General features: G+C 40.3%; 1 protein-coding gene and 1 long non-coding RNA gene across 2 annotated transcripts in view; one reads left to right on the top strand and one right to left on the bottom strand.

Moving 5' to 3' along the window:
• LOC125022997 overlaps window positions 1–23,149 on the top strand; it is a 27,185-nt gene extending 4,036 nt beyond the window's left edge. The window contains exons 2-3 of the long non-coding RNA XR_007114514.1: window positions 6,979–7,071; window positions 23,051–23,149. This is a non-coding gene — a long non-coding RNA (uncharacterized LOC125022997). The remainder of the gene's footprint in view (window positions 1–6,978; window positions 7,072–23,050) is intronic.
• Window positions 17,149–27,466, bottom strand: c1qtnf1 (C1q and TNF related 1). Its single transcript, XM_047610041.1, has 4 exons — window positions 27,235–27,466; window positions 19,549–19,697; window positions 19,066–19,181; window positions 17,149–18,961 (listed from the first exon to the last, which is right to left on the bottom strand). The coding sequence occupies exons 1-4, from the start codon at window positions 27,247–27,249 to the stop codon at window positions 18,411–18,413; spliced, it is 831 nt and encodes a 276-aa protein (XP_047465997.1). The 5' UTR covers window positions 27,250–27,466; the 3' UTR covers window positions 17,149–18,410.

Here is a 27,466-nt window from a genome sequence, read left to right as displayed (position 1 = left end):
ACACCGCTACCATGTTTTTGGGGCTGCAGGTAACATTACTTGTTTACAAGGGAAGCAAGTACGAGTCCCAGTTACGGATTTAAATGACTATTAAATCACTCTTTGCGGCACTTTATACTGCAAAATATCAATGTTGGTTTAAGCTCAAAACCAAATTTTTCCTATTTCAAATTTGCCAGTTCAACACGTAGAGTAGGGATAAAATGAAAGCTTCCTGCAAATTACACCGGCTCTGTTTGCACCATCATTTATTCATAATTGGTTATAATTGAATGGCAATAACTGCTGAATGTGTTCTTTAGTGAGCTTCAGGCAATTAGTGTAGAGAATTACTGACAATTACTGTTGACCTCTCCTGACATTCTACGATTTCCTGTCACTCCAGGTCCAGGTGAACTGGCTCCAGCTGGCAGAGGTGTGTGTACCTTCAGCTAATAGTCACAATCAATGGGAATCATGTTTGAAAAGGAGCACTGTGAGCTGCTGTTAATTCTAAAGACAGGAAGCCAGTTTAGGCAAGTTATTTGAAAGATGTAATCAATTACTCACTACATATTAGTCATTTAACAGTAATGGTGTTGCGATGGTATTTATAGTACTCAGCAGCTTTATAGCTTTTACTTAGGAAACCTGTCTGTCAACGCAGCTTTCAAACAAAACACAAATTCTTTTGAAGAGATCTGTTGCGTTTTTTGATCAGATTGGATATGGAACATAGAGAAATATGGCTACTGACTATAGGGTCATGACCAGGTGAGGGTGACTCAAAAAGATGTGATATTCGTGAATGGCATTCTGTACGGTAGGTGGGTTTTCCCTTGAGGGGCATGTAATGATTATTTAAAAAAACACACAATAGAGCCAGAATATTTTGTCTGCTAACTCTATCCATTCATTTATATTCTTTATCAGTCTCTCATGTAAAATGCATCAGCTATCGTATTGTATCATGCTCAGACGTTGCATGCACTGTGTGCTTTATTCCAATGTCTTGTTCCTCCTGCTACTCCTCCTCTCTCTTCTTTTCTGTCTCTACCCGGTCAGCCTCAAGCTGATGGGTCCCTCCATATGAGCATGGTTTGGCTCAAGGCCTCCTCCTGTAAAAAGGGAGTTCCTTACAAAGACCACACCTTAAATTATATAAACAAACATGGATGGAGGGATGAGAAGGGTTGCTTTGGGGGACAAAGGTGGTCCCAGCCGTTGGAGGCCGACGCCTCCTGATTGATGGCAAAGTGACCCTCAGACAGATGAAAAGGGATGGTTGAGAGGATGGGATGAAAAGGGATGAAAGGGGTTGAAGGGATGGGATGAAAAGGGATGAAAGGGGTCGAGAGGATGGGAAGGGATGAAAAGGGTCGAGGATGGGAGGAATGGGGATGAAGGGGTTGAGAGGATGGGACGAAAAGGGGTGAAAGGGGTCGAGAGGATGGGACGAAAAGGGTCAAGAGGGTGGGAAGGGATGAAAAGGGTTGAGAATGGGATGAAAGGGGTCGAAAGGGTGGGATGAAAAGGGAAGAAAGGGTCGAGAGGATAGGATGAAAGGAGTTGAGTAGAAGGGACGAAATGTGTGAAAAAGGTTAAGGAGGTGGAATGAAAAGGGTCAAGGGGATGGGATGAAAGGGGTGGAGGGTGATCAGGTGAAAAGCGGTTGACAGGAAGACATAAAGATGATGTTAGAGGAACCCAGGGTTTGAGACTCTGGGTGGAGGGATGTCTCAGGAAGCTTTGGGCCCTTGTCCCCAGTTCCTGTAATGAAAGGTGAAAGAGGAAGAAAAAAAGAGAGACGCATGGCGAGGATGGGGGTTGAGAACTAGGACGAACAAAGAGAGAGAGGCTTAGGACACACTTTTATAGTTGAGCGTGGGAAATAGAATGATATGGAGCATGGTCTGGTTCCTGCACCTACGTTTATAATAACTTCATTCTTTTTCTTGCCACTGCTGCCTTAGTGCTTGCTCTGGGGGTTTTAAGGCTCTGGGTTCTGTAAAGCATCTTGAGCTAATCGTAATTGTTATTGCAGTTTGAAATATAATAGTAAAATTGAATTGAATTGAATATACAGTACATGAGCAACAAATAGAGCCATATACGTACGTTTGCAACAAGAAGCATTTAACATGCTCCCACTCATACGCAGTGTTAACATGCTGTGTGGCCAGTGGCCTTGCTTACTGTTGATTGTGAGGAATAGCTTTATTTACCACTGGTCATCTGTCTCAGTCACATCCACTCACACACACACGTTTTTTTCTCTGTCCTCATGCATACACACACACCTGGCCTGAAGACAGATGGGCAGCTCAGCCAGCAGGTATTTAAAATGAAGGAATGCAATTGGAGTGGGAAGCCAGGTTGCGTTTACAACACTATCCACTTCCACTGCCCCCTTCGTCTGCTCCTCCTGTATTTCTGTTTACTGCTCTTGTGGACTTTTATTTCCTCTCTCGCTCTGTCTGTTTTTTTCCCCCGTTATCCATCCTGGATAAAACAAATGGCCCGAGACTGTTTAGCAGAAGGATAGCGGAGCAAGAAAAGGAGAAACGACTTACACAGTATGATGGAAAACTCCATATGTCCAGCTTTAGTTCTTTTTTAGGGCTTTTGTTTTTCATAAAAAAAAAGTGGATCTCGACATATTGCAGAAGAAGCAGTGATTTCACTTAACTGTAATCGCACTAGCTCATTTTCTGGCATGTCTCCCTTCACAAGACATGTGCAGTTTACTCCCCCTCCACAGAATTTTTGTTACTCATTGACTTAAAATCAAATGGTGCCTTTTCCCCAAATGGGACAACTTGTCTAAATCTGTGTTTGCTGGATTGTTTATTACGTTGTTGTTGTTTTGTTTTTTGCTTTTGGGCAATTGAAACATCACACCCCAACTAAATGTAAAGAAGTCAAATTGTTGTAGGCAATACTGGATGTTCTGAACAACAAATCATGGTTATGTCGAAGGATTCTAAGAGGGCTGTGCATGATGCTGTGTCCCGTTTTTTATTATTAACTTAAAACTAATACAAAACAGCAATGCCCCCACTACGGGTCTCAAATTCTTGTACCTTCAATTCATATGTTTGTACATTTGTATCTGTACTGGTAATAATGCATGTCCGGACCCGTTCAGACCTTTTTCCTGCATCTTTTGTTTGGAATACTTTCTCAAAGCTACATCTGCTAGAGGAAAAAATAAATAAATTCTCTCTCTCTCTCACCAATACACACTAATGGTCCCTTTATACTTGCTCCAGTGCTCCAGTCAGGGGCCTTTAGGTTAGTTAATAACCTGTGTGTCTTTGGGTAAGCTGGAACTATGCGGGTAGGTTTTTATATCTGAGAGACTCTAGAGCTATATTCATCAGTGTGTGGGTGTGTGTGTGTATGTAAGAAGTTAATCGCTGTGTAGTGCTGGGATAGCTCCCTGCCCTTGGCATGTGTTTGACAAGAGCTCAATGTGTAAATCCATTAATTACCACAATCCACACCACGCTACTGGAGTCACTGCTGCTGCCACTGCCACTGCCACCGCTTTAGCTATTAGATGTGTGAGTGCTAGAAGCAGCACTGGGAGGAGTGGGGTCAGTGCTTGGTGTACTGGTGCAGGTTGTTCTGATGCAGGGGTTGCTTGGGACCCAAAACATAGCATCTGGGCAGATGGCAGCCCTGCAACAGTCCTGTGCTCTGTGTCAGTTCACTATGTCTGACACAGGCACACATAGATATACACACAGAGTTTAGTCATTTATTTGAGTGCGATTAGGCTCCTCAGAGGAAGAGCCTCAGTGGCAGACAGATTCATTTCAGCAAATGAGGCCTTATTGTTCTGGGCCACACTGAAGCAGAGCTTTTTGTGCATGTGTGGGAGAAAGTGAGAGAGAGCAAGCAAGCGTGTGTGTGTGTGTGTGTGTGTGTGTGTGTGTGTGTGTGTGTGTGTGTGTGTGTGTGTGTGGAGGAGATGCAGACTAGATGGGTGTCTGTGGAGGGTACAGCGTATGTCACCGTGGTCTGGAGCACATCACCGCTTGACACGCTTAACCGAGTTCTGATGAAACGGGTCCCTAGGGCGCACACGGATATGCACTCATGGAGGCACACCAAACATATTGTGTGAGACGCACACACTCTGCCATGACACCGAATTAACATTCTAACGCCAACAAAGAGGTTTATCCAGGCAGTTTATGTGTATATATCTTTCACTATTTATTTAGCTGAATGTTGCTGAATGAATTTACCAATTTCTAAATGGTCTTGTTTTTTATATGCTTTTCAACTCATTCATACTCAAAGGACTTTGGAGTCAATTGACAGTTACCTTTGCATTCGTACACATTCACACACGAGTGTCTTGCTCAAAGAGACTTGGGCATTTAGTTCATGTACCTGGATTAAACCCCTAATGGGCGATTTATGCTTCAGCTACACGTTGACACAGCCTGGACTCTAAGCAGACCCTAACGCCGTATCCTGGCGCGCACCTCCCCGGAAATGTGACCACATGTCCGCTTGGTAGTAGTGTGTTTCCGCTTTAGTATTTCCAACTGCTTCTCCATCTCCACATATTTCTGAAATGATTGTTTTGGATCATTAATGACGGAACATATCATGGAAAGGTTAACTGAGGCGGTTTGGAGATAGAAACATTTGTATGACTATTCTTCACAGAAACTTCGGTGAGAGTAGAAAGCAGAGGAAGAAACCAAACATAACCCTTTTTGTGAGATGAAGCGTGTTCTCTTGCCCACTAGCACGCTGTCTGTCACTGACCTAACCAACAGAAGGGTCTAAAAGACGTGAATTTGCTTCCCTATTGGGTGACATTTCATTTTGTGTTCATTAGTCTTATTATATGTTGATCATGTACCAAATTTTGCAGTGTTTTCTGTTTCTCTCCCAAACTCTGTCAAAAGGTGCCTGGAATTTATAAATTCAAAAAAGTGGAGAGTTTCAAGATAAAATTTAATTGCATATTTATGACAATGTTAAGCCAACGTTGCAATATTTTAGTTGGAAGTGCAGCGAACTGCAAGGCAGCCTGGGTTCGCTGTGATACATCCAAGCAATATGTATCAGACAGCACACACAGAGGCAGTCGTAGCCTTGGAGACGTTATCAGTGTGCTACCTGTGCTGTACAACATGATTAATAACAGCATTAAGCACATTAATTACTTCACAGATTAGAAAATGAGCTTGTGTCATTACCACAAGGTTCTCTGCAACGTTTACAGCACTTCCTCTCGTAACAGCCCCGAATGATCAGCTCCCTGAAGATGATGCAGATAGCATATGAGTTTCTGCATGTGTGCGTGAGTTTGCTGTGCTTAGCATGTTTGTTTAGTTAATTATTTAGTGTTAATTAAGTTGGAATCCTTGGCCGTTAAGGCAGAACAAGAGCATCTGCTGCAGAGAGAAAGAATGTGCAGCAAGCAAAGGAAGTACAGCGGTAGTTCTCTCGCTCCCCTCTGCTGTCATGCATTCTCTCTCACACACACACACAAACACACACGGTAGCATCCTAAAACATTTAATTACAAATGAGGACAAGAGGGAGGATGGGAGTTAGAGGATGAAAAATTGACAAAGCAGAAGACACGAATAAATCTTTTAATGTCTCAATTAATGAAGTACACGGGGAGGCGAGAGGGGAGAGAGTGGCCCAAAACTACATCGACATCTGGCCTCGGACTGCCTTAAAAGCCTATTTTGCTGTTTTAACACCCATAAAATACGTACTGAAATAGGCCATAAGTGGTGTCAACCCCACTTTACACCTCCCCATTGTGTACTTCTTCTGTCTTCCTACCCACAACAGACAACTTACTGTGTGCATTTGTGCTCTAATAGCAACAACACAGACAGTAACTGCTTTATGGCGTTCTAGTCACTGGAGGGATCCTCCCACCTCACACTGCTTTGTGGTTTTCACGGCAACAAAGACAGTTTTGATTTTTAAAGTGTTATAAATCAAAACAGAAAGCCTTGTTTAGTTCATTGAAAGTGCATTTTTAACGCAGTGTAAATTGACATTGTGTCAGACTTGGATCATTACTCATTAAGATGAACCTACCTTTGCACACTCTGCTCTGCAATGTCCACACCTCGTCTTGTGTGGATTACCGAGCCACCAAACAAGAAGAACCCTTCACTGCTCTTATGACTCTTATAGTAGCTATTCAGATTTACTTGCTTTTTTGCATATCCTAGATATTTGCATGAATATATAGAAAATTACATGACGTTTTGTCATCAGACACCTGAGCTGGAAAAAGGAGTTTGTTAATCACTGTTCCACTGAGAAGACTCTTCCACGTAATGATTTGGTGAGTGAACAACAGTGATGTTCTGCCTATGCGTTCCCTTTAGTGGAATCCTCCAGAAATATAGTATGGAAAATCTCTGTGTTATTAAAAGGCAAGTATATTTCTAGTCCCAGAGTCAAGGGAATGAATGTCAGTGTAACGTCTGTATACATCAAAGAAAACACGGATACAGGACTATCCGGTGTAAATATTGGCAGACAGAAATGAGGTGGGAGTGCCGAGCCAACCACTGGAATATTAGCTATTGACAAAAGCAAAGAGACCGGCAGCCGCTGCATTCTCCCTGCATCATCTACCTTTCACTTCTCCTCCATCTTCGCTGCTTCTTTCTCTACATGCACACCTTTCCTCTGACCCTCCATCCCGTTCCTTTCTCTCCCAGTCTCGGGATCTCGTTCTCTCGCTGACTCTCTCCCCGCCATTCTGTTTGAAGCAGGTTTTAATCATGTCTGCATTTTTGTTCCTCTTTATTAGTTTTCTCCATAGATTTATAGTATATGCGCGGGATAGAGGCAGCGGAGACGGAGAAGGAGGGAGGACACTTGTATTAATTTTTCATATTTAACTAGTGCACAGGCAGCAGCTGATGATTATTTCATGTTGTCACCATTGTCATATTTTTTCAACTTCTTCTTTTTCTCTCTCTTTCTTTTTAGATGTCAAGAAATTGTCCGGCAATCGCTGTCACTGAGACAGGCCTCCGAAAGAGGGACCTGCACTGACACACACACACTGCTGCTAACTCAAAGGTTAGTTAAGATCTAATAGTTATGATAATATGGTTTTTAAAACGTCCTTATTTCCCATATTGTCATTTTACAATATTTACTCTGTAAATACGCTCTGTCCCAAGGTGATTCTGTAGTATACTGTGCACCCAGGACAAAGCTCCGACCATACTTGGTCATGGACGACACGGCTGAACACACTGCCATGCTGGATAAGTTAACTTATAGCAGCCATCAAAGAAGGAGCAAATGAAATAATGTGATGCTAGAGGAATATGTTTTATTGAAACGTCTGGGCTAGCTACTTATACGTAATATTATTATTGGTCAGTGCTTTCTTTTCTCATGTTTCTTTTTTCACTGCCACAAAAATATCTTCCCTTTAATTGGACGCCATTGTGTTACTTCACTACATGAAGGAGTGATGTGCATGTAACGAGACTGACGGCATTTTCAGACGTTGCCCTAACATTAACGTGATCCAATCGCGTAAAAGGTCAACACCCCCAGAAAGCAGTGGAGGTGGTGACATGTGTCCACATTCCTTTGGCAGTGTGAACAAAATCCGTTCTGACTCACATAAAAAACCCCTATAGTCAAGAGGGGTGCTCCTGTGTTTCAGTGGTGTTCACCCTCATTTATTCAGAAAAAAACAAAACAAAAAAATTGTTTAATTTGAGTACACAGCTGCAATTCTGTGTTAATTATTGATGAGGCCATGTTGATGTATGAGGAGCCGTGTGTGGTTAAGTTACATATTTTCATAATCACTGATGTCGTTATTTACATTCATTATCAGAGACTGTGGTACGTATGGAAACTTCCAAGGTTGGAGTTATGATCTGAGTTTTGTGCAGATCTACCTAACGTCAGGGCAGAGATCAGCACATAATAACTTAACGTGTGAAGCCAAAGTCATGACACATACTGATAAAACAGTACTGTTCTTTGTTCTGGAGCATTGGTGCAGGTCCTTTAGAGACAGGAGCCGTTAAAATATTCTACTGCACCCCAGATGACGTCAGGGTTATTTGCATACAGAGCACAAAACTGAGATGGGATCTGGAGACGCATGGTCTGAACACACATATCTAAAGCAAACAGATGGCCCAGATCGGATCTCAATGCAAAGTCTGAACAGTCGCGCACTGTTCAGTGCGCAAATCTGTGTGAGGTGGGGGCCTCTTAAGGAGGTCTCCTGCTGGAACCCCCTACTGGGCTGGGACCCTAAGCAGTTACCTTGATTGTGGAAAAGCTCCTCCTGTGGCTCCTTCTAAAATCAAGAATAGATTTAATAATTTTTCTCCTTACATACAAGGAATGTAATGAGCTCTATAGATCTCTTTATGGCCTACGTCACTGTAATGTCACGCCGTTAGCTGGAGGCAAATCAGAGGGAAGCTTAAGTCAAAAACTGTCACTGTCAATAGTGAAAATGTCGTTGCTGCATTTTTGGTGCCAAAACCAAAAAAATCAAAAACACTAACTTTAAGTTTTACCACATACAAGCTACTGCCAGTCGTAGACAACTTTACTTTGGCTTTGACGATTAAAAGAAAGGATTGGAGTGAGACAATTGACAATGCGCACACACACATCAGGTCAGATTAATATGTAATGCATCATCAGTTTCAGCCTGGATAGTTTCAGCCTTTGTTCTTTCATAGTTCACTTAATAACAAAACCCTTTCCCCCAGCAAATCCAGCAGAAAAAATAATAATTTTTCTTCCTACTGCCACCAAGTGCTGGGAATATAATATTTTAAGGCCTCGACTTTAATAAGTTAAAGTGCCCTGACATACACTGTGCCATGATTTGTGAATGTGTATGTTGTTGCCAAAACTTGGACCTACAGTCTAGCTCAATACTGTGTGTGAACAAAACAAGATGAAAGCAGCTGAAATGGATTATAACTGAAAAGCTGAGCTGTCAGACTTGATTATTCGAGCAACGATTTTAACAATATGAGCTAAATGGCTCAATGCTAGCTAACTGGATTAATGTGAAATACAGAAGGAAGTTAAATACTTCCTCGTTACTGCAAGGTTTATTGATCCTGTGGTTCAAATCCAAAATCCATTTTGTGAAAGAATAAACACACATTTCAATGTATGAAAAATATGTACATGTTGTGAACTGTAAAAGACAGAAAACACTGACAACAAAAACCATTCCGTATATTGTACCAAGTTGTGTTTCATACGAAATTTCAATTCAGTTTCATTAGTCATTCAGATCACAGATATTTTTTATCTATATATTATCTACTTTTCCATAGGCACTGAGCCGATCCAATTTTTCCAAGAAAATGTAAATTTTCTCGCAACTGCTTGGTTATTCAATTATTATATTATATTATCAATATTGCTGTTGCTTTGATGAGTGGGCATCCTTCAGAGACTTGTAGGTTGCTGGATCTATTCTGTATAGTAGCAGGGGTCTCAGATTTTAGAGAAGGGGTGTGTGTGGTTTGCAAGGACAGTATAGCAAGAATTTCTTTTATTATTTAAATAATTTCACACTTTGACAGGATGGATAAGGACCTGAAGCTGCCTTCATTTTCATTCGTATATCTGCTGTGCCTTACAGCTAGCTGGTATTCCTGAACACTGACTGTCATAGAGTTAAAATCCTTTCATGTGTACATACTTGGCCAGTGAGCTTTACTGTTCTACTGATTTGTTAAACAACTTAATAAATACAAAAGTCAGAACTCTTCATCAAAATATCATTAAAATTGCTGGACTATGATGGAACAGCAGAGCTCATTCTTCAACAAATGGATTCAGCTCCGCTCCCACAGTGAATGCTACAGGACATCATTCATAGCAAACTTTATCCAGCTGTACAACAATACATCAACTCGCCTTCCTGCAACAAATAATTCTATGTTATTCATGCAAATGCACAATATTGCGCCCTTTCTCTGTTTGTTCATATTCAAATTTTGAACTTTTTTTATTAGATTTTTACCCATATTTCTTTCATTTTTTAAATTATTTTAAGTTTTTAACTATCTTTGTCAAGTATTTGTAGAACCAATGTAATCTCTATTGCAGCCTTAATGCTGCTAACCAGTAGCATGTTAGGCCACATTGTTTTTGCTGATTGTATTGTATATAGTTCCCACAATGGCAGCACCTGTCACACTTTTGTGGTAGCGGTGCCAATATGAGCTGTTCTTACTACCACTGACAGCATGTCTTGGTTGAGATGCTGTATATTAATACTTTCGTAATCTCCTGTTGCTGCTGCTGATGCTGAGGTCTTAACAGAGATGAGAGGAGCACATGTGAGTGGTCATAACCCTCACCCTGTGTTCACCTGCTGACTGTGTATTCCTCTGACTAATAATAAATCTTGGTGGTCTTCCCATTAGGCATCTATTCCTCGGAAATACAGTCAAATATCGCAATGATGTTAGACATTAGTATGACTGCATCTGCAGTACATATCTAGCTATATACGCTTATTTATACAGTTGGATGACCGAACCTAGATGGAGTATTTGTTCAAGGCTATCATCAGCAAGTTTCTTGATTTTCTTTCCAGGGGAGATTCAGATTGTTTTCGGGTGGGAAAGTTAACTATTAATAAGGAAGGCAGAGATCTTTTTTCATTCTTTCTTCAAGTATTTTCTTCCAGGGTTACCTTAGGGGCTTTGTAAACTCTACAGGGAAATCATTAACTTATGACAAAGACTTCATTAATTTATTCATTCATTATCTAGTACCGCTTATCCTCTAGAGGGGTCCCGTGATCACTGGGCGAGAAGCAGGATACACCCTGGACAGGCCGCCAGTCTACCACAGGGTTAACATACAGACAAATAAGCACATTCGCATGCACAGTTGGTTTGACATCTGGTATTTGGGTCACATCATTTCATAATCCTCAACAATATGCAGATCTCATGTCTCATGTTCATTTATTCATTCATTTTCAGTGTGATACATCTTCATTCATCCATTCGTTACCTGTAGTCGCTTGTCCTCTGGAGGGTCGCATGGGGTCTGGAACCTGTCCCAGCTGTCACAGGGCGAGACAGGTCCCAGACAGGTCACGGGGCGAATGTAGAAAGAGAAATCAACCATTCACACAAGCATATGTTTGGATTCACAAGATTAATTTTATGGTCACTGCACAACATATACAATGACATTCAGGTGCACTACACGAAACAGTGTATACGTACACCTGTCCCTGTCTGTTGCATATTTGTGTGATGGGTCAGTGGTGATTTTTATGAACTCTCCCTTTTCTTGTCTTCCAACAAAATAGATCTTGATCTCAATAAGAGTACATGATTGAATAAATAATGGATAAAAAAACAACACACACACACACGCACACACACACACAGGAGACTACGAAGGCTGACAGGCAGCATTGACTTGCCGTGGCTGTGGAAGGGGTAGCTCTCGACGGTGCTGACGCAGCCGCTGCCATCCCATCATTGATTGGCCTGAGCGGAGCAAGAGGATCATGGTTGAGACGCGAGCAGAGCAGGAGAGGAAAAACAGGCCTGTTGTTTCAATCAGTAGTAACAAGGGGAGGTGTCGGCACACTGCTTCATGTCGCTGGGTGTGCCGCATTAATGAGACAAAAAGAACCAGAGTTTACAGCATTTTACACAGAATGTGTGTAAAATGTGCCTAAATTATCATCATCTCATTTTCTGTGTGTTTTCTTTGTGTTTTTTCCTCCCGGCACAAATCCTTTCCTGCTTTCATTACTCCCTTTGTTTCTCATTTTTGACCTTGTCGTCCCCAAACATATCTCCACCTTTTGAACACTTCACTGACTAACGGTGGGAGAAACCATGCCTCGGGCTGATAGTCATTTGCAAACCACTTGAGATTTTCCCGTACATTTTATACAGTGGCAGCTATCAATTAAACATAACAGGTGTATTGGGCCATTACAGCTAATGGCCCCAATCAATGAGCACAGCCTTTTTATGGTCACGTTGTATTTTGAATTAGCGTGATGCACCACAATTATTAGGCACGAAATGTGATTACATGACTTCAGTTTCAGTTCCCCATTTTTTTACTAGAAAAATAGCAGCCTCAGATTCAAGAAACAAAACGACGCCCCTCCCCCCAAAAACTCAAATGATTACATCACATTATTAAACAGTGGATCCCTCTCAGTAACAGAATGTGCTATGAATAACCTAAAAACAGAAATAATGGGCGGCACATTACTAGAGAGATGTGGCCCTTTAAGCTTGACCAGCACCTGTGAGCAGTTAAGACTCACCTTCCACGTCTCTTCTTTTGATGCTGGGCAGTCGTAGCTTTTTTGAAAACTATTGCACCCATAACGAAAAATCAAGAAGGGATCAGATCTTAATCTTTAATATCCAATAAAGCATGATGAAAATCACAACCATGGCAGTTTATGTTTATATATACACAGGTACAGCATGCGCTATGAAATATTAATGTCTCACCAGTAGCCCCTCGGAGGTTGATTATTTAGTACGCGCATCCTATCGGCATATGCTAATAAATAGATGACACCACCTCGTCTGTAGCAGGCTATTCAAAGGACTCACCGAATTAAAAATTGATATAGCTCGTAGGCCTCACATATAAAGTCACGCGTCCAGCACTTTGATAGCTGCATTTCATGAGTTCCCACAAGCCCCCGAGGGACCTGCGGAGCTGCATGCTACAACCAAAGCACAGGACAAGGCAACGGGTGACATGTGTTCCTTATTTGGTAAATTAATAGACAAACAGGTGACCCCGATATGATGCCGTAGAGGCAGACAGCCCGTTTAATTGGGACAACCGTGTGTTGTTATTTTCATCCACATGGTATGGGATCGTTGTCAACTAATTCATTTTGATGGCTGTGTAACACCAAACTCATTTCCTGCTCCTGGTTGAGAAACTAATCTAACTATTGTAGCTTATGACTATTAAAATAATTGAAGCTACTTAGTCACATTCATAGCAGCTGGTTGAGAACCAGTCACTACAAAGTCCTGCTGTCAGACAGTTCTCAGTCACTCCAACTGGTCACCAACTCAGCTTTGTCATAACTTCTTTTCAAGATACATGTTTGTGTCATTTTCTATTAATGTTTCACTCTCTAGATACACTTGTGCTGTCAGCAAACGCTAAAATAAGAGACGCTCAAGAAATATTCAGTTACTGAGAATACAGCATGGGTGCTTAAACACGCACAACGCGCAAATTGCGCACTTTGAATTTTATAGGGAATGACAAGTAATTGAATTGAAAGAATATGTGCATATAACCATGCCAAAAAAATAAAATAAAATAAGACAGAATGTGCATCTTATTGCAGATCCGTTCTGCTCCTCTGTACCAGGCTGCAGACTAACATTCAGTCGACCATATAATTGTTGCATCCCGACTACACTGTATGTACAGTGGCAGATTTTGAATTACAGTGATGATCAATGTGCCAACCTCTGATTTTTCAGCACTGAAACAAATCAAAATAATAAATTGAAATTGTGAACAAGGCATTAGGCAAAGTTAGATCCTAACATCCATCTTGGACCATTTCCTAACTGAGCAAATAAATAAGGTGGTAGATGAGACACTGTTTTGTGTTCAGTGAGTTGAAAACAAAGTAATTATTTATCTCTATATAGAGATGTTCATGTTGCAACTCAGTTAGCTGATAACCTTATTTCTGATGAACCTGAAGCCCTGGGATGGGTTACAAATAACAGCCGTCTCATCTCAGGAGCCTTTCGTGACAGTAACTTGAGATAATTAAGTGAAGTGTGCCACCGTGTGGTGGTTGAGTGAAATCAACGCTGACTTCAGTGAGAAGGTGTGTCCAACATTACCATCATTGCACATAAGAAGACGATATGTAATTATCAGTGGAGCATCTGTGTATAGTATCTCTACAGTGGAGATGCCATACACTGATGCTTAAGAAACTACAATAAAGAAAACAAACAATACAATATAATAATCTACAGATATTTGTGTCTAAAATATATGTATACTGTATTTGCTTATATATTGTGCATACATAATTGAATTAAGATTGAACCATTTCAAAACTTCTGTGAGGTAAATAATAGTAATTCTATAGCACATCACAAAGTAGCAATGTGCAGGTTTAGAAACCAATAATAAACAAACAGATATCCATGGTAAAATACTTTGTGAGAAAGATTCAAATATGTTTCTGATTCTGAAAATATGGAGTCCCAGACTTGACTGCCAACATCTGGTCACCCCCTTAGTCTTCATCACAGACTTCCAGAGGATTCTGGCTTTGCCACAAAACAGAAAGATCCCGGAGGAGAGAAGAGATCCAACCCTCGCACAGACGCACAAATTACTCAGTTAACTCCAGGGAACCAGAGGGACGGTATACACAACGTGACACCAAATGCTACTGCTAAATGGCTAAACCTGTTATCAGATAAATGTGCCAGGATTTTATTTATTTATTTATTTTTTTCTGATGCATAATTCTGCCACATATATATTATACTGGCCCTGCAGGGAAACCAATCATGACCATAAGGGTTGCAGTGAAGCTTGTCAGCGGCGGCCGACAGTTGAACCCTACATGTCTTTTAATGAACGTCATATAGAACACCGTATCATGCAGCATCTGCCACAATACTGAGTGTACGCTGCAAGCAGAAGAAAAACTCTGCAAAAAAGAGCAGGGCACTAGCAATCAGAACAGTAAACATGGCCATAAATGTGTTCACATCGCGCACTGTCGAATCTCAAGAGGTCAAAGCTGTCTCGAGGTCAGTCTGGGCACAAAATGAAATGATCCAGGGTAATGAAAACGGTTGACCCTGCTGAGGCCCAAACCCAACAAACCCTGCAGATAACAATATTCTCTAAAAGTATAGTTGCAGAGGAGGAATAAACAGCACTCTGTGGAACAGAAGAAGCTGAAATCCTCTGAGCAGCACCAGTGAACACATTGGAGCAGGCAGGCTGGAGGAGAGGGTAAAGCCTTGAAACAAGGGGGAGTTGGCCTGACTGTGTAAAGTTAACAAAATATACTAAAGCTACCTAGAAGAGTTATTTATGATCAATTAAAAAACAAAGAATAAAACCCTTCTGCTATTACTACGGTCACTGTCTTAACTTAAACTTAAACCTAGAGGCACTCACAAAACAAACTGTACAAGGTCAACTGTTTTTCTTAGTTGTTATATCTGTATATATTATATATTGCATTATTGTTTTAATTATTTTACTTATATAGAGTTTTTGAGATGCAAATGATAAATGCATGTATCCAGAAGAATTCAACTAAAGTGAGTGAGTGAGACTGTAGTGTACTCTAGTCGTGCGTGTGTCCAGTACAGGCCAGAATGTGTGTGTTTGTGTTTCTGTGTGAAGGCCATGAACACAGGTTAGGTCAGAGCAAAGGAATTTGTGGAGCAGGAAATCTTGCAGATTCCCTCGCACATGTGTCTGTGTTTAGAGGGTGTTTCATAAGGCCTGTATCCTTATTCCAAAGGTGCACGGTTTGGAGAGGAACGCGTTTACGAGTTTACATGCTAGACGCTACGGCAAAGTCACTTACCCGGTAACTGAACTATAAAAAGTCACAATGATAGCACTTAATGGACAAATGCAAGCACGTTTATGTGTAGTGACAACAATTACACGGATGATAAGCCATGCTGTGTGCACTATTAGTAGTGGTGTTACCAGTCTGTGAGAGGAAGGGAGTCCATCACTGTGTGTGGTTCCATTAACTGTCGATCATCTCTGTAGTTGGAGAGAGTTTCTGCCCAATGAAGAGCAGCGTCTTTGCTGTGCCAGGGTCTGGTCATGCAGGTCAAATGAAACTGGTCACTCCTTTGAAGAGTGATACAGGTCAAATTTAAGAATGATCTTCTCCTAGCCTCCGATAATGCACCTGATTCATCTGAATTCGAATTTGTTACTATTAATAACCATTTATTACAGACAACAAGTCAGTGAGATTAAAGGGACTGCAATAGACTAGAATAAATTACATTCTTTAAACAGATCTCAGTTTGATTCTTACACACACACATACGCACACACACACATTCTTGTACGTCCATCTTTGTAAGGACACTCATTGGCATGATGCATTACCTACGCCCTTACCCTAACTCTAACCATTTCAACTAAATGCCTAACCATAACCCTGACCTAGTTGTAACCTTTACCGTAAAACTGAGTTTCAACCTTCAAAACAGACAAAAAAAATAAGGCCAAAAAAGTGGAACCGGCCAAAATGTCTTCACTTTACACAAATGTCCTGATTAACTTAAACTTAAACTGGTTCTCAGAAAGATAGCGGTACAAGTACACACACAAACACACCCAAGTCATTTCCACTGTAGTGCAGATCTTCTTACATTTATCTATGATGCCGGATAAAATAAATCTAGCCACCACGTCCTCATCTCTGCAGCTACTGGTGCAGCCTTGCCTGTCAAGTACAAGATCCAGATGATGCAATAATGGTGTTAGTCACAGTCAGCTGCTTTCAAACTCATGTCTGCACTTCTGTAGCATTCCAGGTTTTTAGAATGTATCTGGTAGCCCCATGGCCAATCCTAGTCTTTGAACCAGCATCGGTGAAGTTTGATAAAGTTCATACATTCCTGATTTAAAAGTGTGTATGTTTGTTTTTCCTTGGTTCATGGAGTCATTATTTAGCCACATTCCTTTGGTCATTTCTTAATTTCAGTCAAAATTGGACAAAACATTTATCTTGTTTATGTTAATTTAATGGCATGTCATGATAAAGATCCCATAGTAGACAAAAAGAACCAGTCTTAGACATTGTTTAAGTGATTTAGATGATGACAGGTAAAATACTTGATTAAGCCCCTGATTTGTACTGTATACCTGTTTTTCAGGGAGGAACAGAGGTGTATTGGTTAGCACTGACACCTCACATAAAAAAGGCTCCAGGGCACTGACAATGAATGAATAAGTCTGTAGGTCTGCATGTCCTTTCTAGACTTTAATTATGAAATATCCTTCTGGTGACCCAACTGTCAACTGTCCATCCCAGTCAAAACATTTCCAACCAAGTTAACACATCTGGGAGACTAGAAACAAACCATCCTCCAATGTTGAGACATAGTCTTGGTTTATTCCATTAATCTCTCTTACGTACCTAAAATACAGGTGTAGGTCAGAGACAGATCACAACATAACAATCTGCTGATAAATTTATTTGATGAAATATCCACACTTATATATATCCACAATATATATCAGTATGTATATACAGTGTGAATTTACAGTATTAAAAACATCAACAGCAACAGACTCCACGCATGATTGGAATGAAAAGTATTAGTATTTTGTTCTGTTGAAAGTCTGTTATAAGTATCAATTAAAATTACAGAAAATGTAATGATGTATATTAACTGCTTGTATTAAGACCAAATGATCTTACACTAGTTCATATGAAATGGTTAGATTCTAATACTGAGATACAGTATTATTGTCATTATTTATTTAAGCTCCAGATATTTGGAACAACCGAAGAATTGCCAAAGACAGACAACAGAACGGATATATTACCTAGGAAGCAAGCAATTACTGTGGGCTAAACGTTGTGGAATTATTTGTGACTGACTGTAACATGAATTATTTGAGGGTTGTTTTTTTTTTTTTTTGTTATTTACTCATCGCTGCTGGAAGGCTAAGCTCCTGGCTACACTAGCTGCTGCTTGAACATTCACATACCCTATTCACAGACATAAGAGTAAAGATAATTTATGGGTATTGTAGGTCCTAGATTTTGATGAGGAAGAATCTTCATGTTTTACAAAATGGATTCGCTAAACTTTTCTTAGCTGCAGAAAATTTGTTGCTTCAGGCCTAAGTGTGGGTGATTCATTAAATAGTATATGGCATGCAGTATTTTGAACTGGTCTCGACCTTCAAACAAATTCTACAGTGTAAACTGAGGTATTAGAGGATCGAAAAGGATCAATCTAATACAATAATAATAATATAGTATACTTTAAATCTGTTTAAAGCAAAGCAACCTACAGCTAATAAAAGAGGCAGTAGTATTTGATAGTCACATAAACATTGGACAAGATAATAGTGTAGCCTCCATTAGGTGAGGTTACTTTGTACAGTGCATAAGAGGATCATATTGGACAAAGGCTTGCATAAAGATCTGGAGCTATTGTAGAACAACATCTGTTTGTGGACTATGTTCTTGCATTAGGCCTGATTTGTGTCCGACCAGTTAGCTATGACAGTGACATTGTCTACATGACCCTAGCAACATAGCATATTAAGTAGGCTGTCAGTTTTGTTCATATACACAACTTTTTAACATGACAGCTGACACTTCCTGTCTAGACTTATACTTAGACTTCATTTTTAGGCTTAATCAAGTGTCCATTAAAGGTGATGTATGCATCAAAGTCATCACTGAAGATGGCATTCTCCCTCTCCCCTTTAAATAGTCTGACCCACACTTGATCATCTCTCTCAAGTTCCAACATCAGACTTTGGCTCTGCATGATGGACCGGTCACTGGGCTGGGCGTAGAGGATAACCACCTCCCGGTCATTGTGCATCACATGTAGGTATGTTTCTTTCTGGTTCCATGTGTGCACATTCAGGCTGAAGTAGTAAATACCAGGCACATAGCAGTAGAACTTCCCAGTGAACATGTTGAAGTGGCCATAGAGGTTCACCAGCTCTGTGTCGAATACCAGTGTCTGGTAGTACTCATTCGACTGAAGACCTTTTTTGCGGGCAACAGAAAAGGCTGCAAAGTAGGACTTGCAGGGTTCGCCAGGGTGGCCCATGCTCCCTTTATTGCCCTTCATGCCATTGGGACCGGGAATACCCACCTGACCGGTTCTGCCTGCTTTTCCATAAGGTCCACGTTCACCAGTATCACCCTTTTCACCTAGCAGCAACAGAAAGATAAAAAAAAAACAGTCATGCCATGCATGGATTTCTGGAAAACTGACCCAAACACTTCAGTGGGGAATATTAAAGCGTATTACTTACCTTTGAGCAGAGTGATATTGATCTGTGGTACTATCTGGTACTGCGGGTAATGCTGTTGATGGGGGATCTCTTCACCTGGGTCACAGCATCGTCGACACTCCCTTGGCTTCTTATGACTTTACATAGAGTACAATCATACCAAGGCATTAAATATTCCTTCTACTACTCATATGCCCACTCCAGTATGTAGTCTACATTTTTCTATGTGAGGTAAGCTGCAGTAGAGTGGATAGAGAGGCAGATTTTGGGCTGTGAGGTCACTGATTCAAATCAATGCTATGCCCACAGCTGAGTTAAAACCTCTGTGTCTGTCCTGTGGTTAAACGCAGAAAACCCATTTCCCTGTGTGGGATTAATAAAGGATAAGAAAACACAAATGCCAAAGCCATTGAGACATAGTCACTATTAGCATATGTCAGTGTCACTCTATATTTTGTGTTGGACACTGAACTGCAAAAACTTGTAAAGTAGCTTCAAGGATACCTGACATCTCGATCATCTCGATGGTAGTCCTTTGAGTCTATTTCTTCCCGTCTGGAGTCCACATCTTCTCCCTCATTGTAGGGTGTCCGATAGGGGTCCACTGAACAGGCCCAGAGGAGCAGCATGGTACACACGCAAGCTGTGGTCATCTACATTACACACAAAAACAGCGTTGCCCAAACATAGACGGTTAACTTAGGCAGAAGTGAACTTTGCTATAATCATTCTTGTATAGTTCCTCTAGCCCGGTGTTCACATTATTAGGTCAGATTTATCCTCAGGCCCTTCAAGCTGTGCCATCATACATCTGCCACAGTTATCTGGCAGGTGACACAATTCTTTAGCTCTGACATTCTGTCTTTTTACATGTTGCATTAGACCATTTAAGAACAGTTACTCAGTAGCTTAACCTGTCAACACTGTATCTGCTTAGGAAGCTCCAGCTGTCTTCGCTGGGCAAACATTCTCTTGCTTGGTTGCCTTTTTTTTCACTTGTGCCTCATTAGGTCTCAATAAATCAAAAATGTTGCAATGAGTGCTGGCAGCACCTACAAAGAATGATCATAATTCCTCAAACTTAGTTTCTCTTCATTGGCTTACTGGATAATCCAAAGTAGAACATAAATTCTCCTTTCTTTCATACAAAGCCCTCAGTAACCTAGCTCCATCTTAGTAGTTTCCAAAATTAGAATGTGAGGACACGCAGGCCTTTCTACTTTTATTTGTATTTTATTTTTTTAGTTTACTTTTTAGTTTGGGTTAAGATATTTCTTTTTAGATAGTGAGGGCTAGATATGGTTGGGAATATCCCTCACATCCTCTCCTCTTCTCTCTTTCAACATAGTTATGGTACTACTGCATGTCAATATGTTATGTTTCATCACAGCAATCATATTCTGTCTTCCTGCTTCCCTCACTCCAACTAACTCAGGCAGACCATCCACCCCAAAATTTTCCTGCCCTACAAGAGAGGCTCATTGCGAATTTATTATGCTTCTATAGATATAATGAATTATAATATAATGGATTATATAATGCATTACTATGTAAAGTTCCCTGAAATGACCTGTGGTATAGTTTAGTGTAGTATATCACCTATTTAAATTAAAGATCGGATGATGAGGTGCCTCTTTCTATATGCTTCCAAATCCTCTTTAATTACTTGAAACTTCAAAGAATTGTGGTCCACTCAAGTATAAGGGCAGGCAGTCTGTAGGTCAGTGTATGAAGCAGAGATTAGAATCCGAGTTTGGTGGACTGAACACACAAGATTAAGTGAGGATTAACCGTGAACTCAGAAGTCTTTGAACTTCATCTTTAAAATCACAAAGAGTAGTATCGCAACCAAATGGGCATTCTTCACACACACACACACACACACACACACACACACACATTTCTGGAGTGGAAGAAGATTACAGAATAATCCATGAGGTTAAAGGTTGACTTTGAAGACAGCATACCTACCCAATGTTCCACCAACCATAGGTCAAAGCAGTCTGCTTTTATTCATTTTGATCCATTATGTCTGACTATTTTAGATCTATACAAACAAATGGTGAACACATTCATGTGTTTCTTCCTTCTTTATACCACTCATACCACCTAATTTCTAGTTTGTGTGTATAGGGAATTACACTGTTAAACTATGAGATGGTGAGATGACCTGTATTACCTATGTCAAGCAGAGCTAAGTGCAGTTCAGTGATAAAGTAGAAAATAATAACAGAAATGTGTTTTTACAACTTAATTTAACCTGGACATGTCAAGGGAGTAATCTGTAAAAATGTCAAGTTATTTAGAGAAGATGCATAATTATCACAGACATACTGTATCAGCAGTTAAAGATCAACATGCCTAATGCAACAAAAATGCTTCCAATCAGCTAATGAAAGTCAAACTCACAGCAAAACACCCATCTGGTCAAATACTTCTTCACTTCACACTTATTCAGCACTCAACCCCCGTGAAACAAACAACTCACATGATGGCCGAAAGGTTTGCAACACTACTGTTGTCAACAACAACGAAAGAAGACTCAGCAACCCCAGGACTAGACTTGTGGATAAGAGGTGAAACATGTTCAAGGATCTCAAACCAAGTTCAGTTGCTTTGTTTTAAATACTTGTGTATACCGTGTGTTATGTGACAGATAGGGTCAGGGTCAGGTATGTGTGTTTCTCTCCTTGTTTTCTCTCCCCCTCCCTCTTCTCTCTGCTCTCAGGTAACCAATTAACCTGCACCTGTAGAGCACAGCTGCCCAATCAGCCAGGGCTTCAGCATAAAAGAACAAAACCCAATGATCCAGGGGTACACACACTACTTTCTGTCTGCTTGAGCTGGTGGTCATTTGTTTTGATACTGAGACTCATCTTGTGAGTTTTTCACATTTTTTTCAGGTTCAAAAAAAGGTCCATGGTGTTAATCTGAGAGAATTGGTATGTTTTGGAGTTGGAGCCCCCAGTTTATTTATTTTTGATTACACTCCTTTTTTCTTTTCTTTTTTTTAGATAAGAGAGTCGGGTTTTTGGTATGTCTTTTTGTTTCAGTGTCAGACTAGGTCCAGTTTTATTGTATGTTTTTTGATTTATTTTGGCACCTTGTCTCACACTCCTCCACAATTATATTCAGTATTGGTAAATTTCTGTTCAATAAATCATTTTTCTTTTGCTCCCACAACCTTTTGACTCAATCTTGTTTTGATTTTCGTGTTTATGTCTCCTTTTTCACTTGCCATCTAAGGAGGCGTAACACCGTGATATTTGAATACACTCCTCAAAAAACGTAAAAGACCACTTTGAAAGCACTTCAGATCTCAAGAGGGAATATCTATACTCATATGGACTGGGTAATGTGTTGGGAACCAAAGGATGCCACATAGTTTCTTGGAAATGATCAATTAACAGAGAGCTGAACTCAGAAGAGGAAGAAATGATGCTGCATGCTAGTCCATTTTACCTGAAATTTTACCGCAACAACTTGGAATACTACTCTGTGTTTTGTATGGCCTTCATGTGCTTGCATGTATGCCTGACAGTGTTGGGACATGTTGCTAATGAGGCGACGGATGGTGTCCTGAGGTATCTTCTCCAAGATCTGAACCAGGGCACCACCTGGCAGCAATCTGTGTGTCCCTCCATGGATATGACTTCTCAGACCATCACTGACTCACCACTAAATCAGTCATGCTGAACGATGTTACAGGCAGCATAACGTTCTCCACAGCGTCTCCATTTTCACGCCTGTTACATGGTCTCAGGGTGAACCTATTCTCATGTGAAAAGCACAGGGGGCCAGTGGCGAACCTGCTAATTCTGAAGTTCTATGGTAAATGCCAATTGAGCTCCAAGGTGAGCACACAGCCACTAGAGGACATTAGTCCCTCAGGCCAGCCTCATGAAGTATGTTTCTGATTATTTGGTCTGAAACATTCACACTCATAGCCTACTGGAGGTCATTTTGTAGAGCTCTGGCTGCGCTCATCCTGTTCCTCCTTTCACAGAAGAGAAGACCCTGCTGATGGGTTGAGGACCTCCACAGCCCCGTCCGGCCTTCTCCATGCTCTTGAGACTGTGCTGGGAGACACAGCAAACCTTCTGGCAATTGCATGTATTGATGTGCCGTCCTCTGTAGGCTCCAGGTATCGCCTCATGTTACCAGTAGTGACACTGACTCTAGCCAAATGTAAAACTATTGAGAAATAGTCAGAAAAGATGAGAGAAAAACTGTTACACCATTCCTGTTTTGTGGGTTGTCTCGTTGTTGCCCCTCTAATCCACCTGTTAATTTCATCAACACCAAAGCAGCTAAAACTGATTAACAATGATCAATATCCCATATATTCTACTGACTTGATACTACACTCAAATTAAAGTGTCTTTGTTAGCAGTGTACATTGAGAAAGAATTATATAACTTGTTCTGTTTATAAAGAGATTATTTCTCTCAATAATAAAAGGAAATGAGCACATTCTTCTAATTACATGTTCAACTTGACAGCTAAATTTAAAATCTGTCACTGCCACAGCCTGCTGCTGCACTGGACTGATTATCCTTCATTCCTGAATTACTTCAGAGCTAAGTTTCTCCAAGTCTACAGAGGTGCAGGATGGAGACTGACAAAGACAGGGAGAGGAGCAAGGTTATGTGAGGTGTGTGGGTGGATGCGTCCATGCTTGCAGTCTCGGCTTATCTGTACCTACAAGCCTTCACATGCTTGAACGTATCAGCGTATGCATCAGATTAGATTGGTGTGCACATGCTGTGAGTCGTGCCCATGCCTTACTTTATAGATCTATCTCCAATGCAAACCTCCACTACTGACCCCCGGTTATCTCTCAGTCTATACACAGATATACATTAAGACCTGCACCCTGGTCAACATAGACAAGCAGAGAGATGACTGCTAGCACACACAATTATGTCGTAGAGACTCATTTTCTGGAAATTTGGAAGGTAAACCCTGTAAAATTTAATTTTTCATATAAATTTGTTCATCTAAAGTTACAGTATAGTTCAGGTTTTACAGTACTTTTATAGCACAACTGGACCAAATGTCCTACTGTTTTATATTGTTATTATTTCGGCATGAATGATGGCCATGGAACATGCTTTGTGATTATCTTCAACGACACCATCTTGCAGTTTTGAAAAGTTTCTATTTCTTCCACAAAACAGACCACTACTCGGGTGGGACTCAACCTTCCATCAATCACGTCGGTAGAGTCCAGTGAAGTGGAAGAATACACAGCAAAACATTTTCAAAGGGGGAATTTTTTTTTTTGGTATTTTGCTTTAAATGTAAGTCAGCAATGCATATATCCACCTTCATCTGTCCATATTACATCACTGGAAAAAGGGCCCAGGCTTGTTTGTGTTTCTTAACACCAGTTATATCGTCTTGATCGGCACTAAGCCATAACCCCGTTCAAAATAGTGCTGGGTGGTACTTGTTGTGCTTGAGCGCCATTCAAAGGGTTTTCCAACGTTTTTCTGAGCTGAGCAGCTCGTCATGGACTTATGGGTGTCTATACAGTATCTCAAATCGCAAACCTGCACACCCTATATTGTTCATTTTAATAATATAGTGGCATATATAGCAAGACACAAACGGAAAACTAAATGACTCCAGAGGAAAAAAAAAATGGTTGGGATGATGCAGCAGGTGACGCATAAGGCGACCTGTTCAACTGATTTGCAGATTAGTACTGCAACCAATATCACAATATGTTAACCACTGCAAGGGAAATCACACTATTTAAATGACGTTACTCACCTCCATTCAAAAATACATCTAAGAATTGCAGCTGGACTCACCCGAGTAGCTCCTTCAGTCCTTCTAAAGTGAACCTTTTTTTGGATATAACATGAAGGGCCACAAAGCGGAACAGATACTCCAGAAGGTCAGAATGGTGTGGAGAGTGAGGCAGGTTCACTTCACTATCAATGCTCTCAAATCCAAGTCAAAGACATATTCAATAAACTGACATCACAGCTACCAGAGTATTTGTAGAAAGGGTGCAAACCTCACAACACTCTAAAGGTAAGGAATGGAAAAAATGAGAATTTCTGTTTTTGCAAAGACAACAATCCACACCAATCTGAAGGACTGACGTGGAGGATGACCGCACCATGTAGCTGGACATCTAGGAGAAGTGAGTTCAGAACCTGTGTGACAGAGAGCTCACTCTGCCAGAGAAAGAGGAGAGGACTTTGCCATAACACCAGAGCAAATTCCAGTGGAAGACCTCATCACTGCTGTAAAAAAAAAAAAAAAAAAGTGAAGAGGGTACTTGGATGAGTGATGAAATCAAAAAAAGGTTCAGTTGCCTTACTTAAACGTCTTTTATACATACCGTGACCTGGATTACAGATAACCTTCCCATTGCTCATCTGCATTAAAAGTTTGCTCATCTCACTTTTTAGCAGCAAAATAGTAAATTATGATGTCATAACCTGTAAAACATTACAGCACCATCACATTATGAGAACATTTTTCTTCTCTTTAACACCAATAATCATGGAAAGTTTTTTTTTTTTTTTTTTTTTTAAATCAGTTTTATTGTTTGTTAAGTTAGTTAATAGTAAAATATTTTTTTGCCTGTATGTTCAATGTTCCTTTCACTCATGTCTCAAGTTTTGTGATGAAAAAGGCAATGGGGTAGCAGGAGAGGTGATATGATAAGAATGCTGGGAAATAGCTGCCACCATTTTCTCAATTTTTTTAATTTTTTTTTTTTTTTTTTTTTAATTAGACAGAACTATTACTATAAAATGATGGTAACTTTGAAACAAGGCTCAACCAAAAAAGGATTAAACCACAGTATTACAACATCAGCAAAACTGTTAGCAGCACATTCGTAATGGATGGGTGGATTTTACAAACCGTTTCCCTACCAGGAATGTGAGCCAGAGTGGCTGATTTTGGGAGATCAAATTTGGATAATGTATCCTAATTAGTTTTAACTTATAGTATCAGGATGAAATGATCACTGGCTATAACTAAGCTTTTCGAGTTGAAACAGAGGTTTTCTTCAAGTTGCATTTACTCACATTTTTAAGACACAATGTTAACTTTGTAAATTTTACCAACTTCAAATATATAACAGTGTAGAAATCAGATATGTCCCTGACTATTTCACTCTCTATGGAAAGCCACTACATTTAAACAATCCTGAAATATTTTGTCAGAATGCATATAAAATTGCTTTATAGCATGTACAATTTAGAAAACCAAAAGAGAACTGCAGTTGTCTGTGACTGGCCATCAGTACTCCATGGAACAGGATATTGACTGGACTATATTTAGCGTCATAACAACAAAACAGCTGCAATGGTGACAGCCTTTGTAAGGGTCTTCATTTGTTTTCGACCGCCCCACTCCTGAGATTCAACCCATCAAATACCAGGGGTTGTTTTTAAATTGTATTTATTCTGGTTTGTGTGAGTATGGCATTCATTTTGTGTTCTGGATATGGTTCATTATTAATAATTTCTACCTTAAAAAGAAGCAGTGGTTACTCAAACTGAGAAAAACTTCCAGTTCATAAACCCTGGTCTCATGGTGCTACATTCTGAAAGTGAAGTCATCCTGACCACATCAAAATCCCCGTTCAGATCTTTGTTGACAAGAAGATAAGTGAGAAGCTGCTAGTACAGTGAGGTGGGTGGTGAGTCAAAGCTGTGCTCTAATCCCACAAAGCGAAAGCAGCTCCCCATTGTCACAGAGCCTTGAATTAATTCACTCATAAATGTGTTGTTTGTTTTTTAAATAAATTGTAAGGAATGCTTTTCTACTATACGTCCTGGGTAAAAACAGCTTGGTGCTTCAGGAAAATCATGATGATGATAGAACTTTTCTGCCAGTTGGTTTAGTCCTGGTGCATGGGCCAGGCTTGTCCTATGGTTCAGGGTGAATGTGTTTAGACATGTAAAATACCAAGTGAAATATTTTGCACATGGAGTATTAAATAGGTGTACAGGCCAGCTGTGTGTGCTCAACACAGTGAGAACAGTGTGATGGCAGCACACCTGGGTCACTGTTGACAACTTGCAGCAACAAGCCGCAGTTTTTTTTATGTTGTTTTTTTTTATATATATATATACATATATATATATATATAATTTGTTTCTCTACAGAATGAACTTTGCAAAAAAAAAAAAAAAAAAAAAAAAAAAGGATTCTTACTTTTGACGTTACCATCCTGTATTTCTCCTCTGGCGATAAAAAGCTTCCGGTTTTGATTTTTGTTTTTGTCCCACTCTTCTGCTACCGTCCCTTCTTTCTTTCTTAGGTTGTTGTCTCGTCTTTCCCTCCACAACTCATTCTTCTCTGCTGCTCATATACTAAACATTCACACACAGTGAGGAGGAGGAAACAGAGAGAAACACTTGGTGTGAGAGAGGAAGAAAGCCTAGTG

This window comes from Mugil cephalus, chromosome 16 (genome assembly GCF_022458985.1).
Source record: "Mugil cephalus isolate CIBA_MC_2020 chromosome 16, CIBA_Mcephalus_1.1, whole genome shotgun sequence".
NCBI classification, from domain to species: domain Eukaryota; kingdom Metazoa; phylum Chordata; class Actinopteri; order Mugiliformes; family Mugilidae; genus Mugil; species Mugil cephalus.
The sequence above is the reverse complement of the archived record's forward strand: the minus strand, read 5'-3'. Positions and strand labels throughout refer to the sequence as shown.

Coding starts and splice junctions, on each gene's coding strand:
- c1qtnf1 (XM_047610041.1), bottom strand. Junction 19,182..19,548: donor CGAGATGATCGAGATGTCAG/GTATCCTTGAAG, acceptor CTCTATGTAAAG/TCATAAGAAGCCAAGGGAGT. Junction 18,962..19,065: donor CAATATCACTCTGCTCAAAG/GTAAGTAATACG, acceptor TGTTGCTGCTAG/GTGAAAAGGGTGATACTGGT.